The 18,408-nt window shown below is 35.8% G+C and overlaps 2 protein-coding genes across 2 annotated transcripts; one reads left to right on the forward strand and one right to left on the reverse strand.

Annotated features, from left to right (window-relative positions):
* Window positions 1-4,753: 4,753 nt before the first annotated feature.
* On the reverse strand, window positions 4,754-5,119 carry LOC106796099 (uncharacterized). Its single transcript, XM_014767651.1, has one exon. The coding sequence runs from the start codon at window positions 5,117-5,119 to the stop codon at window positions 4,754-4,756; it is 366 nt and encodes a 121-aa protein (XP_014623137.1).
* Window positions 5,120-5,810: 691 nt separating this feature from the next.
* LOC112999583 (uncharacterized) lies at window positions 5,811-8,848 on the forward strand. Its single transcript, XM_041010354.1, has 2 exons — window positions 5,811-6,894; window positions 6,987-8,848. Exons 1-2 carry the CDS (start codon window positions 5,811-5,813, stop codon window positions 8,846-8,848), a joined length of 2,946 nt encoding a protein of 981 aa, XP_040866288.1.
* The last annotated feature ends 9,560 nt before the right edge of the window (window positions 8,849-18,408 follow it).

Here is an 18,408-nt window from a genome sequence, read left to right on the forward strand (position 1 = left end):
ATATATTCTCTCTTCCTCTATTATGTGAAAGCCCAACATCATCCAGTTTTATGCAATTTTTCTGCTTTTGTATCTCTTTGCTCCATTCAAGGTCATGGACATTCTCTTCTGTTTTCACATGCATACACCTGTAATACATGTAATGTAACACACATAAGCATGATGAAATTTGCATGACCAAGTCTAAAGCAAGTTCTAGTCAATGCACTAGTGTTATCAAATTGTCATCCTCATTAGCATCTTCTCTGCCCAGAAGGCCAATTTCTACTTATATTTCAAATTATTTCTACCCCTAAAAGAGAAGGTCTTTAGTTTCTTCTACATTCTTTGTGAAAGGAAAAATCTAATTATGTCATATTTCTCCATTCCTGTTCAGCGAGTCTATGCTAATTGCTAAACATATATATTTCCAATGAGTGTTTTTTTTGTTGTCAAGCCAATAAGTACTTGGTTTGTATTCCATGGACCGTCCTTACCTATGGCCTAAATAAAGCTATTTTTGCAAATTGTGTTGCTTTGCTGCTGCTTGAAGATAACCTTGAGGTCTTTCCACCAAGGAGAGTCTAAACTGCAGTTCCTATGAGAAATCAAATCCCTCCAACCACCATATCTAGACAATAGAATTGTGGCCCACAACTGATTCTGATTATTTGCCAACTCCCACCCCCATTTAGCAAGCAAAGCCTCATTGAATTTAATCAAATCTTTGATCCCTAACCCACCTTTACTCTTAGGTAGGCAGACTATGTCCCACCTCACCCAAGGAATCTTAATGGAGTCTTGGAGGCTGCCCCATAAAAAATTCCTTTGTATAGATGTAATCTTTTGCACCACAAGCTTAGGAATCTTGAAGAAGGATAGCAAATAAATGGGTAAGGCTGTTAAGACTGAATTAATTAGGGTTATTCTACCCCCCATTGATAGATTTCTTTGCTTCCATTTTGTAAGTTTAGCCTCGCATTTGCTAATAATGGGCTGCCACACAGACCTATTTTTAGAGCTTACCCCTACAGGAATTCCAAGGTAAGAGAATGGAATATCCATTTGACTACAATTGAGAGAAGATGCTGCCTCCCTACACCAGTCCTCCGATTTGCCCAAACACCCAAATTTGCTCTTATTGTAGTTTATCTTAAGACCAGAGACCAATTCAAAGCTTTTCAGGATACACTTTAGAATTTTCCCCGTATCTTCTCCATATGCAATGGCCACCTTCACGATTTGAAATCAAATAGAGATTGGTTGGTGGTGCTTTCTCTTGTGTCCAGCAAATTCTTTGGAAGAACATGAAAATTTTAGATTTTAAAATATATAATATTTAAGTGATTTTTTTTTTGCTTTTTTATATTTACAAAAAAATTATTTATTGATTGAAATTCAAAGTGAGGTCTACTTAATAACCTTCTCATGTGTAGAGATATTCATTTTAGTAGACATGTTTGTCACATGTGTTTCTACTTGATTAATTTATAATATGTAATTTCTATTTTTTAATGTGTTGATTAATAACAATGAAAATTTTATTTTTTTTATAGTTTTTAATTTTAATATACTTACAACAAGCAATATTAATATCATTAGAAACCCTCAATGAAAGACTGATTGAATTTTTTCGAAAAATATCATTTTTGTAGATATTTATTACAATTAATATATTTTTTCTATGATCAATTAATGTTGTATGATTATGTTAAGAAAAAAAAAATACTTATGTTACAAAATATAACAATTAGTATGTTTTTCTCTCGCAAGTAGAAGATACTGCTAATAAACACCTTTAGCAACTCATGTAACAAAATTACTAATGAAATATGAATTGTCTATTAAAGAATAAAAGATTAATTATTTTATTTTAAATAATATTTAATTTTAATAGTTTTCATATAATTTATTGTTATTTATATTTACATATTATTCAAAATATTATTATAAATTTTAAATATCATAAATTAATTAAATCATACAAGTGAAGGAAATTTACTATTTTGGCTTTTGATTTCTAATAAATATTTCATTTTTCTCTTCGGTCTCTAATGAATTTTTGGTTTACGCTGAGTCGTTACTAAAATAACAATTTTATATTTTATTTTTGATATTTTGTTTTAGTCTCTCATAAATTAGTTAATTTGTATTTACTCCATAATAAAATAATAAATTTTTTTTAGTGTCGACTAATAAAAAATAATTTTTTTTATTAAGGAGTAAATACAAAATTTACTAATTTATTAGGAACTAAGAATAAGTGTTAAGGGTCAAAATAAAATTATTTTTTTCATTAAGAACTCAACGCAAAATACAAATTTATTAAAGAGTAAACGCAAAATCAGATATTTATCAGGAATCAAAAATATATTTAAGCCTACTATTTTTACTCACAGTCATTTAAAAATAGCTCTCCCACTAGATATATTCCTTACAACATTTTTAATATTATTTAAAATTATTTATTTCCCAATTATTAATAATTTAAATAATTGAAACAAAATATAGAATTTCAATTTGAAAATTTTTAGTTATTGAGGGGCATAAACAACGTAATACTTAATGATTTTCTTTATTATTGTTATTTATATATAAAAATTTATTTTGGTGAATAGCTCTAGTTTAAGCAAGAACTCCATTCTCTGGTATTTTAGGCAAAAAAAACCATTTGATTAGTGTACCGTCCAGATATGTCTTGACTAAGCATGATGTGGCACTTTATGAAGCTCCATCTGTGTTCAGAGCTTCAAGGACTGTGTACCATGGCACTCGGATATAACTCAGTCAATCCTGATGTGCCCCCTATCAGGCTCCATTGCCTCTATTGAGTGAACAGCTTGGGCCTTTGCATCATCTGGATATAGAATCCAACATGTTGTACTCAACCTCAACCCATCCCGTTGCACATTCACTTCTCTACCCCTCCAGCCTGATAAATGTTTCTGCCCTATTAAAAAAACAAATTGACCTCTAATTCCATATGAACAATAGGTTGATTTTCAACAATATCCCTAAGTCAATCAAACCAATACCTCCCACCAATTGATATCAGGATTGGTCACAATTTAAGATCCCATTAAATTTTCCATCAATATACCACCAGTTTAACCCCATCACATGGAACCTTCACCCTTTAGACTCAGGCTAGGCTAGTCCAAGCTCCCTTTCTGGGCTAATATGGTCAATGAGAGTTGTATGCTTCATTATCAATTCCTGAATACAGATGCAGAGCATTTCACCCCAAAACTGGTATAGTAGGATAGTAGATAGTGGAATAACCACTATTATGAAATTTATAGATATAAATTAAGTAATTTATATTACATTATATGCTTAATCATATTAAAAATTTACACAAATAGTTTCTTTTAATTTTTTTTTTGTCAGCAAACATAGATATGATATATTAATAATGAGTACCAGTGGTACTGAAGTTACAAATTTTAGGGGCCAGCTGGTTCCTATGATTATTAGTAGGAACAAAGCCAGCACCATAGCACCCTGCTACCTAACCCATGCTACAAAAGTCCAGCCCCCACACTCCCAAGCTAAGTACAGAAACCTAGTGTTACATTGGAAGACCATTGATTAAACTGAAGTGTAAAATCTTTCTCGTTGGACTTGAGCCATGACCAAAGTAAAAGCAGAGCATCATCCAAATGCTAGCTGTAATTTGTAGATGCCAAGATATGATGTTGTGATATCATATTCAATAAAGGAAAGCAAAATCTAAGTACATGTCAAATGAAACAGGGCAAGGGCATAGAGATTCCATCCAAATGCTAGGACAATAATTTCTACAATACAAATCAGATCATATTGGAACATTTCCATTTCAAAATTTACACTAATTTTTTTTTGGAGCCATTTCTTAATTATATATTCCTGTCTTGCAATGATGATTTCAGCTTTATATAGCTAGAAAGAATATGATGTAGTGAAGACCTTCTTCCATGATTTGAGCTTTATATATGACTGTTGGAACTCTGTCTTCACTGCTTTCTTTAGTAAATGCCTTGCAATTTAATTCTGTATCATATCAAGTTGATTGCCACAAATTATTTTCTACATATTACACAAATGTTTGTCATAGAAGCGGTTGATTGACCAAAGTGTTATTATTTTTCAGGCTGAATCAGGCACCAAAGAATCACCAAAGAACTCCTTTCATTATTTGCAGGTGTGTTTATTGTTTCTAGTAATAGTTTAAAATATGTTTTTGAAATTCCACAAATCACAAACATGTATGATGCCTGAAAACATGTATTCGTTTAATGCCTTCATATTCATGTCGTGTAATTGTTCTTTTGAGCTGTCTAGTATGATGTTTATTATGTCTTTTTGTGCCAATATCATACAATTACGAGAGTACCATAGGTACTATAGGAACAAGTATAAATTAACCCCAATTGTGGTTGAATTTGAGGATGGTATTGTGGACCAGCTACACCCCATAACTTAAGTACATGTATGCTGCACCTCTTGGAAGAGGTGTCAGCATTTACCCTTCCTTTGTTGTTTTTTTTTTGCAAGGCAAAAATCAAATATATTATGTATAAAATTCAATACTAGGTGTACTGAAATATTCTACAATAAATCTCTTCATCTCCGCCTTTTTATGTCCTTACCCGACCACCCCCAGAACATGTATTGCAAGATGTTCAAATTTCTCGAGTCCCGTTCCATGCACACCATGTCATTGACCGCTAGAAGATGGCTAATGGAGTTGTCGTTCATGAGACAACCTGGTCTTGACCTCCACATGCAACTGCTACATATGGATGGTGTAGTCCCTGGTGTAGTCCTTCTCTGCACATTTTAACCAAGACCAAGTGTGGAACAAGGTATCATCGATAACCTTTTCAGGATCAAACGGCTGGTTCTTGAAAATCATAGCATTTCTATGATGCCAGACGAAGAAGGATAGAGCTAACCACAGAAATTTCCATCTGTTGTTTATACTAGCTTTGCTGTTCCATTGAGTGAATTGCAAAAAGTGGTTCTTTGGGTCTGTGGAAAAAGGACCCACTCTATTAACCCATCTCAAAGGCTCCCACCAAAGTCTCCTTGTCATTGTACAGTTGCAAATAAGATGTATGTGACCAGAATCAATCTCCTCTACAAAGTCAGCTGCCATTTGTATTTCATAGTCAAAAAAGTCTCTTCTCCAAGATAACTTCCATTCCCATCTGCCCTCCACAAATTCTCCCATAGAATTAATTAGAGAATTCTGCTGTTTACTTATTACATATAATTGGGGATACTTTCCTTGGATATTACAGTTGTCCTACAGCCATAAATCGTTCCGCAACCTAATATTGGACCCCGTACCCACCCTCCACTTTAAATTATCATTAAAGCAGTTATTGTGTTGCTGCTGAAAGATACTCTTTAAATCCTGCCACCATTGGGAAGTGAAATTTCTTCTACCACTAGAAATCAGCTACTTTGACATAGATTATTTTTCCCAAATTCAGCTGATTTGATTTTATAAATGTTTAAAAAATGATGTTGAATTTCAATTGCACCACTTTCGTCATTAAATTTCGATGTTGTCGTTTGTGCAGTTTTTCTTGATTTTTTCTTATAAGCATTGGTAATAGAGGCCAACAAACTGAAAAATGTCGAATCCCTTGAAACAGCCATGCACCATTTTTCTTGTTAGTATTGCTGGCCCAACTAACTGCAATTGCTAATGTGTTTTCCACTGCAGCGTTTTGTACAAAAGGTGCAGTTCTGGTGTGTTTTCTACTGCAATTGGTGCTCTATGCTTGTGATGCATGTCAAGTAACCCCTAAGCCACTAACGTTTGACATAGAAGGTGTAACATGGATCGAAGTTGGATGAACGCATCACGTATAACTGAAGAGTACGAGAATGGTGTTGAAGAGTTTTTGCTGTTTGCTCAAAGTAAAGCGCAACCTATGTGGGGAAAATTTTTTTGTCCATGTGTGAAGTGTGGAAATGGGAGGCGCCAAACAATTGATGACATAAGAACTCATCTTATTTGTGAGGGAATAATTCGTAGCTACACAAAGTGGATATGGCATGGGGAATCCCTCGATACAGCTGACATGTCACAGGCTGACGATGTTACTACAGACAGCGGAAATCCTATAGAAGAAATGATTCGCGATCTTGGGCAAGAGGGGTTTGAAGAGGCACATGCAGCGTTGTATGACAACATAGAAGTTGATTCAAAAATGCCTTTGTATTCCGGCTGCATATCTTTCACAAAATTGTCAGCTGTGTTAGCTCTGGTTAACTTGAAGGCTCGATTTGGGTGGAGTGACAAGAGTTTTAGTGAGTTGCTGATGTTGTTGACAAACATGCTTCCTGCTGATAACGTCTTGCCAAAGAATCACTACCAAGCAAAGAAGATTTTATGTCCAGTTGGGATGCAGTACGAAAAAATTCATGCATGTTGTAATGACTGCATTTTGTACAAAGATGATTTTGCTGAACTAGATTACTGCCCTGTGTGTGGGGTTTCTCGGTACAGACCGACCAACGGAGATTCTACTGTACTAGTCTCAGACGCGGACCGCCGTCCAGCAAAGGTGTGCTGGTATCTCCCAATAATACCAAGGTTTAAGCGGTTGTTTGCTAATGGGGAAGATGCAAAGAACCTTATATGGCATGCAAATACCAGAAAATCAGATGGATTGATGCGACATCCTGCAGATAGCCCGCAATGGAAGGAAATTGATCGTCTGTATCCTGAATTTGGGGTCGAGCCTAGAAATTTAAGGCTTGGTCTTGCAACGGACGGAATGAACCCATTTGGAACCTTAACTACTAACCATAGCTCGTGGCCCGTTTTGCTGTTCATTTATAATCTCCCTCCGTGGTTGTGCATGAAGCGAAAGTATGTTATGCTGAGTATGATGATAGCTGGTCCAAGACAACCAGGTAATGATATTGACGTATATCTAAGACCGTTAATTGACGATTTGCGGAAATTGTGGGATGAAGGGGTTGATGTATGGGACGCAAATTTGCAGCATGTTTCAAGTTGCGTGCAATGGTTTTTTGTACCATCAATGACTTTCCAGCCTACGGAAATTTAAGTGGATATAGTGTCAAAGGACATCACGCATGTCCTATATGTGAGCAGAATACAAGTTTCCGCCAACTTAAACATGGAAAGAAGACTGTGTATACTAGGCATCGAAGATTTCTCAAACAGTATCATCCGTATCGACGATTGAAGAAGGCATTCGATGGAAGTCAAGAACATGAAACCGCGCCAAATCCATTAACTGGCGATGAAGTATATCAGCGGGTCAAGGATGTCGTAAATATGTTCGGCAAGTCCCAAAAAAAACCATCATCCACTTCAAACATGTGGAAAAAGAAGTCTATTTTCTTTGATCTTCCGTACTGGTCCGATCATCATGTTAGGCATTGTATAGACGTCATGCATGTCGAGAAAAATGTTTGTGATTCTTTAATTGGGACCCTCCTAAACATTAAAGGCAAGACAAAGGATGGTTTCAAGTGTCGTCAAGACTTGGTTGACATGGGTATACGTCAGGTGTTGCATCCTATCTCAAAAGGTAACAGGACATATCTGCCCCCAGCCTGTTACACAATGTCAACAGCTGAAAAGAGAAGTTTTTGTGAATGCTTGCGTAATATCAAAGTCCCACAAGGCTACTCTTCAAACATCAAGAGTCTTGTGTCTGTGAATGAGCTTAAGTTGGTTGGCTTGAAATCACATGATTGTCATGTGTTAATGCAACAACTTTTGCCTGTTGCAATCCGCGGAACATTGCCTGAGAAGGTCCGTGTTGCAATCAGTCGCTTGTGTTTCATTTTTAATGCTATATGTGCCAAGGTCATTGACCCTAAACAGTTGGATGCTTTGGAAGATGAGGTTGTCGTTGTCCTTTTTCAAATGGAGATGTTTTTCCCTCCTTCATTTTTTGACATTATGGTACACTTAGTTGTTCATCTGGTAAGGGAAATAAGGTGTTGTGGTCCTACGTATTTTAGATGGATGTATCCAGTTGAGCGGTACATGAAGGTCTTAAAGGGTTATACGAAGAATCGACATCGACCAGAGGCCTCAATAGTGGAAAGATACGTTGCTGAAGAATGCATTGAGTTTGCCTCACAGTACATTGACTCGTTGAAACCTGTCGGTGTTCCTGCATCCCGGCATGACCAGCCAATAGCCGGCAAGGGTACTCGTGGATACAATGTTGTGACAATGACTAGACATGACGTGTCACAAGCACATTTGTATATATTAAACAACACAACAGACGTGTTTCTGTACATAGTGGCTCACAAAAAACATGTTAGAGATAGTCACCCCAAAATGAACATGATGAGGGTATTGCAAGAGCACAACAAAACTTTCATAAATTGGTTTAGACAAACAATACTTGCTGATAAAAGTGTTTCCAGACGACTGACATTGTTAGCCATTGGCCCAAATTTGAATGTCCCTACATGGAAGGGGTATGACATTAACAATTATTCATTCTACACAAAGTCCCAAGATGATAAAAGTTCGGTACAAAACAGTGGGGTCTATGTTGATGCTGATTCGGAGCACTTTTCCAGTACATCGGATAACAACCCCATTCAAGCATCCATGTCTTACTTTGGTGTCATTCAAGAAATTTGGGAGGTTGATTATACATCATTTAGAGTGCCTGTTTTTAAGTGTCAGTGGGTGAACGGGACAACGGGTGTGTTTCAAGATCCATTGGGATTTACTTTGGTAGACCTTAGTAAGGTGGCATATATAGACGAACCTTTCATTATGGCAGACAAGCCAGACAAGTTTTCTATGTACAAGATCCATGTAATTCAAGTTTGTCTGTGGCTCTGCAAGGAAGACCAAGTGGAATGAATTACCATAATGATGAGTCAACCCTTGACATTGGTCAAATGTCTGGTTTTTCAAAACAATTGCCTTCAATGAATGAAGCTGATGAAGTGGATGATGGACATGCAAATCGTGTAGATCATGATGAAGGTCTATGGGAAAACATCCCTACAGGCTGAGTGCGAAAGTAATGCTTTGTTTAATGTGTAAATATAATGATTATGTTAGTATTACGCCTTTGCTTTTGTTAATGTCTAAATGTAATCGTTAATATTAATTGTGTATTTTATTTACAGGATCATGGCCACAGATCCGACGTCTCCTCCACAGTCCGATGGTCAATCAGAGGCGACTTCCAAGAGGAGTAGAACAACGACACGGCTGAGAACATTGACATTAAGAACCGTGGATCAGCCCAGACCGGCTGTTTATGTGGATCCCGCTACCGGGAGAGCATCCGGACCGATGCGTGAAAAGTTCCACAGCTACCTAGGCGTAGTGGCGCGAGAAAAAGGTTCCCATTATCCACATAATTGGAAAGACGTACCTGAAATGCTAAAGGAGATTGTGTGGAATGACATTCTAGTAAGTCCTTCATACCAATTACAATATTTGAATTAAGAATCAATTTTTCTGTTAAAAACATAATTGACTATAACAAATAGTTGTCCTTTATAATCTCTACATGTGTTTGATGCCCTTTATTTTAAATGACTTGTCCTTTATTTGAATAGTTAATCACTATCCAAGACTCCTATATTTGTAAAGAACAGCACAAGGGCAGTTTTTATTTTAAACATGAATATTAGTTAGTTAGATGAGGTTGAGAACAAATAGTGGCAGATCAAAGTTAGAGACCAGAACAAATCATGTGTATAATAAGTTCACAAATTTAAATTGATAACTTAAACAAATGAAAATTGGCATGGGTTTTGTGTTAGGGAGCAGGGGTAGTATTTTTATCCTTAAATACTTAATAGGGTAATGCATATTATTTTTTATGCTAATGTAACCATAAGTTTGATTTTTATGTTATACTATTTTTGTATGGAATAAATTGATTTGTATCACTGTAAACATCCCAAATTTCCTAAAGCTATGAAAATAGCTGCCTACCCACTTGCACCGCCAAATAAAGCATTGCTTTCCAATCCACATAATCCAGTGGCCCTCCAAATATTATGATTAATAGGAACTTCTTTTCTTTTTTGTTTTTAACAGACACTTAGAATTATACAAGCTCAGTTAATACTTAATAGCAGTTAATACCTCCCATCTATTGTCTATAAAGCTTTTGCGATTCCAATGAGAGAATTGCATAAAATGATTTTTAGGTTCAATGAGGAAAGGGCCCACTTTATTGACCCATCTCAAAGCCTCCCACCATAAATTCCTAGTGATTCTGCATGAGAACATGATGTGGCCAATATCTTCCTCTTCACTATCACATAACGGGCACCTATACGAAGGCAAAGTGATGTGTCTCTTCCTCAAGTTAGCCTTAGTAGGCAATCTATTTCTGAAAATTCTCCAAGAGAAGGCAATTGCTCTTGGGGGGATTTTCAGATTCCAAATAATCTTAAAAGCTCTGTCGTCATTAACAGATCTGCCATCATTCTTGAGGATATTGTAGGCTGACTTTGTGGAATAGGCTCCACTAGGATCAGCCTTCCAAATAAGGGAGTCCATACTGGTTGGGCAAATCTGGACAGCATCAATCTCATCCATAAAGGCTGCTACCATCGATTTCATGGTCAAAGAAGTTTCTCCTCCATTGCATCCTCCATTCCCATTTATTATCAACAAGAATTCCCATTAGGCTGATAGAAAAATCCTGCTGGTAGCTCACTTGATACAAAGTAGGGTATTTTTCTTGAAGAGTTAAATCATCCTCCCTCCATTTATCCTTCCAGAACCTGATTTTAGCCCCATTACCCAACTTCCAACACAAATTATTGGACAGCCTATTAGTGTGCTGCTGCTGGAAAATAGATTTTAAGTCCTTCCACCAGTTAGAGAAAGCTGTGGAGTTTCTGCCATGAATCAGAGCATTCCAGCCACCATACTTGGACATTACAATTCTGGCCCAAAAGTGATTCTGATTAGTTGCCAATTCCCAGCCCCATTTGCCCAGCAAGGCCTCATTAAATTTCTTCAAATCTTTAATACCTGTATTATGGTACTATCATGCAAGTACCCTTTGCTCAATTAGAAATACTATTGATTGTTAGATAATGCACTATTAAAATCTTACTTTCAAACCTCTTAGCCTCTTATGTATCAAAAATTAACTTTGTTTCTGCTCCCACATAATTTAATTTTAAGCTTGGCAAAAGTTACTTGTATCTTGAATTGATTAGTCTGCTTCAAGTAAATTATGCCAATCTGCTTGAGTAATTTAAGGATATGTTTCTGTTATCTGAGACAAGGAAGCTAAAGTTTGCAAAACAAAAGTTTACTTGAGATCTTCTCCGGCTTCAAATGGTATAAGAGAACTTAGAGAACAAACATGAAATTAATCAAATAACAATTATTGAAAGGGCCTTCCAAAAATATTTCCCAAACAAGACTTCTTTGGCCTCTTCGAAGACATTATTTGGGTCAGCAAAGAAACAAATCCTTGTTTTATTATTTCTACTTTCTATCAAATATTTCTAAGGTAATTGATATTGTCTGAGAACACAAACTTCAAATTTTCAGGTGTCTCTACCTGCAATAGAAACATACAACATATTCATGTATACAGCTCTAGTGTCTTATCTAAGCTCGAGGCCACACCACATCATGGAGTTGCTTGCTGATTGATTTAACAGTTACTTGGTCATCCTCACCATATAGAATCCAGAAAGATTAGTCAAACCTAACTTCTGGTATATGAAATTTAGTATTGAACAGAATGTTAGAAACTAAAATCTTCATAGGGTGCACAAGTTTATCAGTCTTATTTACAGTTTTCAGCCCTGTATTTACTGTTCCAATAGAACTTAAATCTTGCAGTTGCTGGGGTGGGGTAGGACAATTTTTAGCATGCTAAAAATTCATGTCTAGCAGTTTGTGCTGGGGACATCACAGATTCGTCTGCAGAATCCTTGGAAGCAACATCTTTGTATGAGCAGGCAGAAGTTATTTCCTTGTTTATTGTGCCATGCACATTGTCAACAACTTTAACATAAAAGAGATGAAGAGGTAAGTTACAATTGCAAGTCTTAAGTTATTTCCTTGTTTAAATCACACCAAGCTTAATATTGTTAGGCTTCTTCCTTGTGTCAACTTGTCAAAAGGTGCCCTCTTAGGAACAAAGAGGATAGGCTTAAAGTCCAAGTGTCCCTCACCTGAGAAGTGCTTCACAGGCAAATGCTCTTCCAGTCATTGGTGAGACTCTTGTAGAAAGCATAATACTCCTCCTTTGTGATCTCCTTAGGCTCTGTCATCCAAATGGCCTTATGCTTGTTCACCAACGAGCATTCATGTGACACTTCCTTGCTGAGGAAAAAAAAATGTGACACTTCCTTAATCTTCTTTAAATTTTTTTCTTCCTTCTCCTTCTCTTCGTCAACATCCTCCACCTAAGTACATTAAAAAATTAGATATTGAAGTAAAATTGTAATTCAAAAAAAACCAAAAAAAACCAAAAAAAATAAATAAACGTTTTAAGGTACTTCTTTAGATGTTATTCCTTATGGTTCAAGTAGCAATAACGATGACAATTGTATGCATGTTTTGTTTGATATTGATTTCATTTTTTGCATAAAACAAAGAGGGGAACGACCAACAATTTGAAAGTTGTACATTCAGGAACTAAAGAATTCAAAATAGCTAGTAATAAGAGGGATTTGTTTTTGGGATTTTCTGAGCACCAAGAGCGGCTACGCAAGAAGCTTGCACTTGAGGAGGGAAGGATGTTTGTAGATAATGAACAACTTTCTTAACTACTTGTCCTTCAGACTTTCCTGGTTCTTCTTGTTAATATGTACATCACAATAGTATAAGCTATGGCGTAAAAACATGGTCTATATTGACTTCTAAGATTGTTAGGGGTCAAAAAGACCATGTCCATAAGCCATAGCCTTATACTATTTATATTTACATATTACCAAAAGAAACAGTCAAATCTGAACGGCAAATAGTTAAGAAAGTTGTTCATTAGCTGCCAATATGCTTCCCTCCTCAAGTGCAAGCTTCTAGCGTACCCGCTATTGGTGCTCAGAAAATCCCAAAAACAAATCCCTCTTATTACTAGCTATTTTAAATTCTTTAGTTCCTGAATGTACAACCTTCAAATTGTTGCTCGTTCCCGTATTTGTTTTCTGCAAAAAAGAAAATTAATCTAAAACAATTCAGGCTGAATTGTTATCGTTATTATTACTCGAACCATAAGGAATAACAGCTAAACAAGTAATTTAAAATGTAACTTTTAAATTATGTGGTATTTTTTTAATTACAATTTTACTTCAATATCTAATTTTGTTAATCTACTTAGGTCGTTTTTTAAATATAAATATGAATTTAAAGGTGATCTACTGATAATATAAAGTACTTGCTAATCACAAATTATGATACCTATCATTTTAAATTTTAACTTAATTTTATAAATATTAATAAATTTATAATAAGACAATTTTTTAACATGTGCTGCAGTGATTCCTTTGACTTCACTATAATCTCCCTGGCATAATTAAGAATTAGAATTAGACCTGGGCTGCAGTGATTCATTTGACTTCACTATAATCTCCCTTCTCAAGCCTTTGATTGTCTATGTTAACTTCTTTGCCTCTGATACTGTTTAACTCTTCAACATGCCATTGCAGCAATTATTTTACTAGGCACATACATTTTTAATTACAATTCCTTTAATTTGTATAAGGATACAAAAATAAAACACGTGTAGCTGAATGGCAAATAAAAAATGAAGGAAGCATGAGACTGTCAAAATATTATGTTTATACATAATATGTTTATATATGATAGCATGAGACTGTCAAAATAAGTAAAAGAAGCATGTACTTTAATGTATTATTTTTTGAAATCATTAGGCCTTAGTCTTAGCTTGTTTTCATTTGGCTTTATGGCTACTGCATAAGGAATGAGACACAGTCATATGAGTTCTTTGTCTGATTTGACAATAGAGGATATGAACATATATATGGGTGCTTTATTGTGATATTATTCAATATATCAGTTTTTTTTTTATGTTCTGCCACTGCTATATCTAGTAGTATCTATTTTCATATCTAGGATGCCTTGAGGGTGTATTCTGATTTGGGGTTCAGCCGCAACTTGATGGACTTCATGGTTACCACTAAGGAGCCTGAATTTCTTAGAGATGTTGATGGGACGGAACATAGTTCTAATTCAATTGAACAAGTATCTGGTAGCTCCAGCAGGTTTGGGAGTGGAAGATATTCCACATTTTAGGTCAGAGTGAGACTACTTCGAAACAGGATGGGGTTTCTGCTTCGAATTCGAAGAATTTTAATTCTGTTGCTGCTGAGCTTATCTAGTTTGAAGTTAATTGCTGAGACATTTGATTGGAGTGATGATGCCTAGGCTTGTGAACTTTCCTTGCTTGCAAAATGTGTAGATTTGTTGTTAGTGCATTATTTGTGGATTTCAGATTCATTTTTAGTAAGTTTTTGGATTGAAGGGCACATTGCTTCTTGGTTGAATAACCTGTTTGTACATAGCTGAAATAAAATTTTCAATACTAGCACTGCTGGTCCTTTTTTTTGCAATTCTGTTACCAGCTTTTGGTTTTTTGATCTGTCAATTTCTTGGCTTATTTTACGTAAGATTTTGAATTAATTTAAGACATGTTTCTTTGGAGATAATTAGGCATCAAACGTAAATACCTCTTACAGCATACATTCAGACCTTTTTTGTCGCCTTGTGAGACATAAATACCTCTTCATATTTTTTTAAATTTGTAATAAAAGGTAGGTATTCTTCTATTTTAAACACTTTGACTATATTTTGTTTCTTCTTCTATCACATCATATAATTTATTATATTTATATTTTTTAACCATGTATCTCAATATTTAATTAGATGTTAGGTGTTAAATAGGTGGTATGATGTCCACAAATTAATTATAATGCATAGTTGGTAATTTGTGATAACAACATCAACATAAAGGTAATTTGTGATTGAACCATGAAATTCTAGCACCTAAATTTTGGAAAACAGCAAATAGTATCTGCATAGTTGGAAGATGAATTCACTAATCACCTGCACCGACTTTTCTTTTGTTTTACTAGTGAATAAACTGCGTATGCCATAAGTTTTGATTATTACTCTGTTGTTTTTAGTACTGTGCAGAAAACATGAGAAATCAATGTTTTAGTAATGATTTCAAATTACTTAAGAATTATCAATGTACATGGATTATCAATAACATCATTGATAAAAACTCAATTTGTGCGAAGGCTGAAGCATGTTCTTAACAAACCATGAAAACAAGTTTTTCTAGGAATTCATACTTTAAGGCAATAACTGTTATTAGTGAGTGTCACAATTTTTTTTTCATTTATTATTTCTTCAATTTGGATGTTAAATTTGATGGCTGTGACTGCATGGTAAACTTACATTATATGCTGATTGGATGCTTTTGCTTTACTGGGGGTATTGTGGCAGAACATTGTCATTAAATTGTTGATTGCTAGTATTGTATAATGATATACATTTGGCTACCTTTTTCCACAAATTTTGACTAATGTATTTATGTAGGCAAAGTTTGATATCGCAGAAGCTACGAAGGTGAAGACGAAGGTTATGTCAATAGTAGCGACGAGATGGCGGCAATTTAAGTCCACATTGACTAGCAAATTTGTGTTTGCTAAGACTGAAGGTCAACAAACACAGGATGTTGTGACAAAATATGGACTAGATCTTGAAGTGTGGAAACAATTTGAAGAAACCCGCCTGACACCTAACTGGGAGGTTAGTTGAATCTGTTTATGGTAACTTCAAATGAATATTTTTTTACCAATTTGATTATTTTAATTTCAAAAAAATCTCCGCAATTATGTATGTCACATTATAGGGTATTAGGAAACGAGCACAATCAATTCAAAAACACAACGACTGCCCTCACGTACTTTCACGTGGGGGATATGATTTGCTTGAGAAGAAATTGTTAGACCAGAAACGAAAAAGGATACAAGAGGAAGCATTGTTGAGTGAAAATCCAGCAAGTGTTGATGAACCCCCATCCCCAATAAAAAGGCATGTTAAGTGGAAGGTTGCTCGGACCAGGGCTGTTGGCAATATGACATCTGACTCCGCACAGGAAATTGCAGATAAAATAGTAAGTTCACCAATATGTTGCAATGTTCATATGTTTAAGTATTTTGTAATGAAAATGACTGCACGTTGTGTATTTTTGTGTCACTTGTTTTGTGTAGGACTCGTTAGAAGAGCAGGTAACGCAGGGTTCGTTTGTACCCCATGGTCGACAAGACATACTGAACACTGCCATTGGCCGACCTGACCATGGGGGTCGCGTTCGGGCAGCAGGCTCAGGTGTGACTATTACTCAGTACTACGGAAGGGCATCAAGGACATGCAGCAGCTCGTCCACGTCCATCAGCCAACAACAACTAGATGAAGTTGTTGCAAGGCTTAGGGAAGACATGACTGGCCAGATTAGGGAAGAATTGAGGACTCAAATTAAGGAGGAATTGAGGACTCAGCTAGAAGAGGAAAATAGAAGGAGCTTGGAAATAATGACCAATGCATTGAAAGAGGCTATTAAAAAAGAGTTGTCAAATAAAGGATCCCAAGAGGCACTCCAAATTCAGCCGGACATACAACAACTAGGTGCGCGTGTCAGCACACAGGGAAGTAATGTTGTTACCAATGCGCAGGCTTCACAAGAACATCATGCTGATGCCATACCATTGATGGGACTGTTTGTGCAGCGTAACGATGGTACACCAAGGTTTGTAGAAATATTACCTTACTTACAATTGAATCGGAGTTTTGTTTTTTCTTGCAGCTATAATTGTTGGGTTTGGTTTGTGTTTTGTTCATGGTTTAGTTTGTGTTTTATATGCATTAAAACAAGCTTTGTTTATGGTTCATTTAAGGTTGGTGGCCATGGGGAAAATAATGGAGGGGGATTCAATCATACACATAGTGGCATATGCAGATGATGTTGTCAGGGTAAGTGTAGAAACAGTTATTGATCCTGAGGCTGAGGTCCCCTATGCCACCTCAGAAATACAATATGAGAAGCAGGCCGTCTATACATTTGTAGCTTGGCCCACACACCTTGTGAAAGCTGTATTAGATGAGGTAACATGTTTGATTTGACATACGTAAAGTAAAACATTCATAGATTACAGTACAAAGACTCACCCACTTTCATTAACCATGTAGCATCCACAAAGTATTCCACACAACGAGGATGCACATGTGCCGAAGCCGGCTAATGTGGACGCAGATGATCCGTTGCGTGGATTGATGAAGTACAGTTTCGATATTTACGACAAGCCACTTGAAATCAGCTTTGATGGGAGCTTTCTTGGAATTGTAGATGCATCTACATCGATATTCATCACATATTCAGATGTTACTGAAATAATAGCAGGAGACAAAAGTCTGAACATATCTGTCATACAATTATGGTTAATGTAAGTGAAATCCTTCATTTATTGATCCACTACAATACTTTGAAATCATGTGAATAGGTATATGCATGAGTGGAGTCAGATATTCAGTCAAGGTTTCATGTATGCTCCTTGAGCCACAGTCGTTGGTTTGTTCAAAGGATAGACACAGCGAATGCGAACAATATCTTGAAAGATGGCTTAAGGAATCTGACCGAGAGGTGTACACTGGACCTTACTTCCATCAGTAAGTGCTATTTAACAAAAATACTTCAAATGATGTTTGGGTGTATACGTATCTAATGTGAATGACATGCAGGGCACATTGGCAACTCGTAATTTTGTGTCCTAGGCAACATGTTGTTGTTTGGTTCTGTTCTTTGCGTAGGAAACCTGATATGCATATCAAAGCTACAATTAATAGGTTATCTTATACCATATAACTTTTTACAAGCCTTCTTTAATGGTCATTATTGATTGACATTTTGTTGTATATGCGTTGATGTGGTTTTTTAAAAGCAGTGTAATGACAAAATTGAAGAAGACCTTGTCTCCTGAAACTAAGGCAGTTGCACCTAAGTGGATTGAAGTAAAGGTAAGTCAGCTATGTACCATGCGTTTGTGTTGTCTAGTTAAGTCATGAACTTATGTAATGTATACGATGTTCAAATGTTTTCCATATGTAGAGTCACGTTCAAACCGGCTGTTATGAATGTGGATATTACATAATGCATTGGATCTGGAACATCATAACCAGCGACATAAAGAGTGACTGGTTCATGGTATGCATAAACTTCAGTACAATTGGAACTGAATTTTTATATTTGCAGTACTAACTTACAATTATGAATACTTGCAGTGGTTTGCTAATGACACACCGTTCGACATCGACATCATCACCACAATTCGAAAGAAATGGGCAACATTTTTTTTAAAGACATCAATAAGTCAAAACGGCTAATGATGGCGTAGGAGTAT

Source organism: Glycine max, chromosome 16 (genome assembly GCF_000004515.6).
Source record: "Glycine max cultivar Williams 82 chromosome 16, Glycine_max_v4.0, whole genome shotgun sequence".
Lineage (NCBI taxonomy): Eukaryota > Viridiplantae > Streptophyta > Magnoliopsida > Fabales > Fabaceae > Glycine > Glycine max.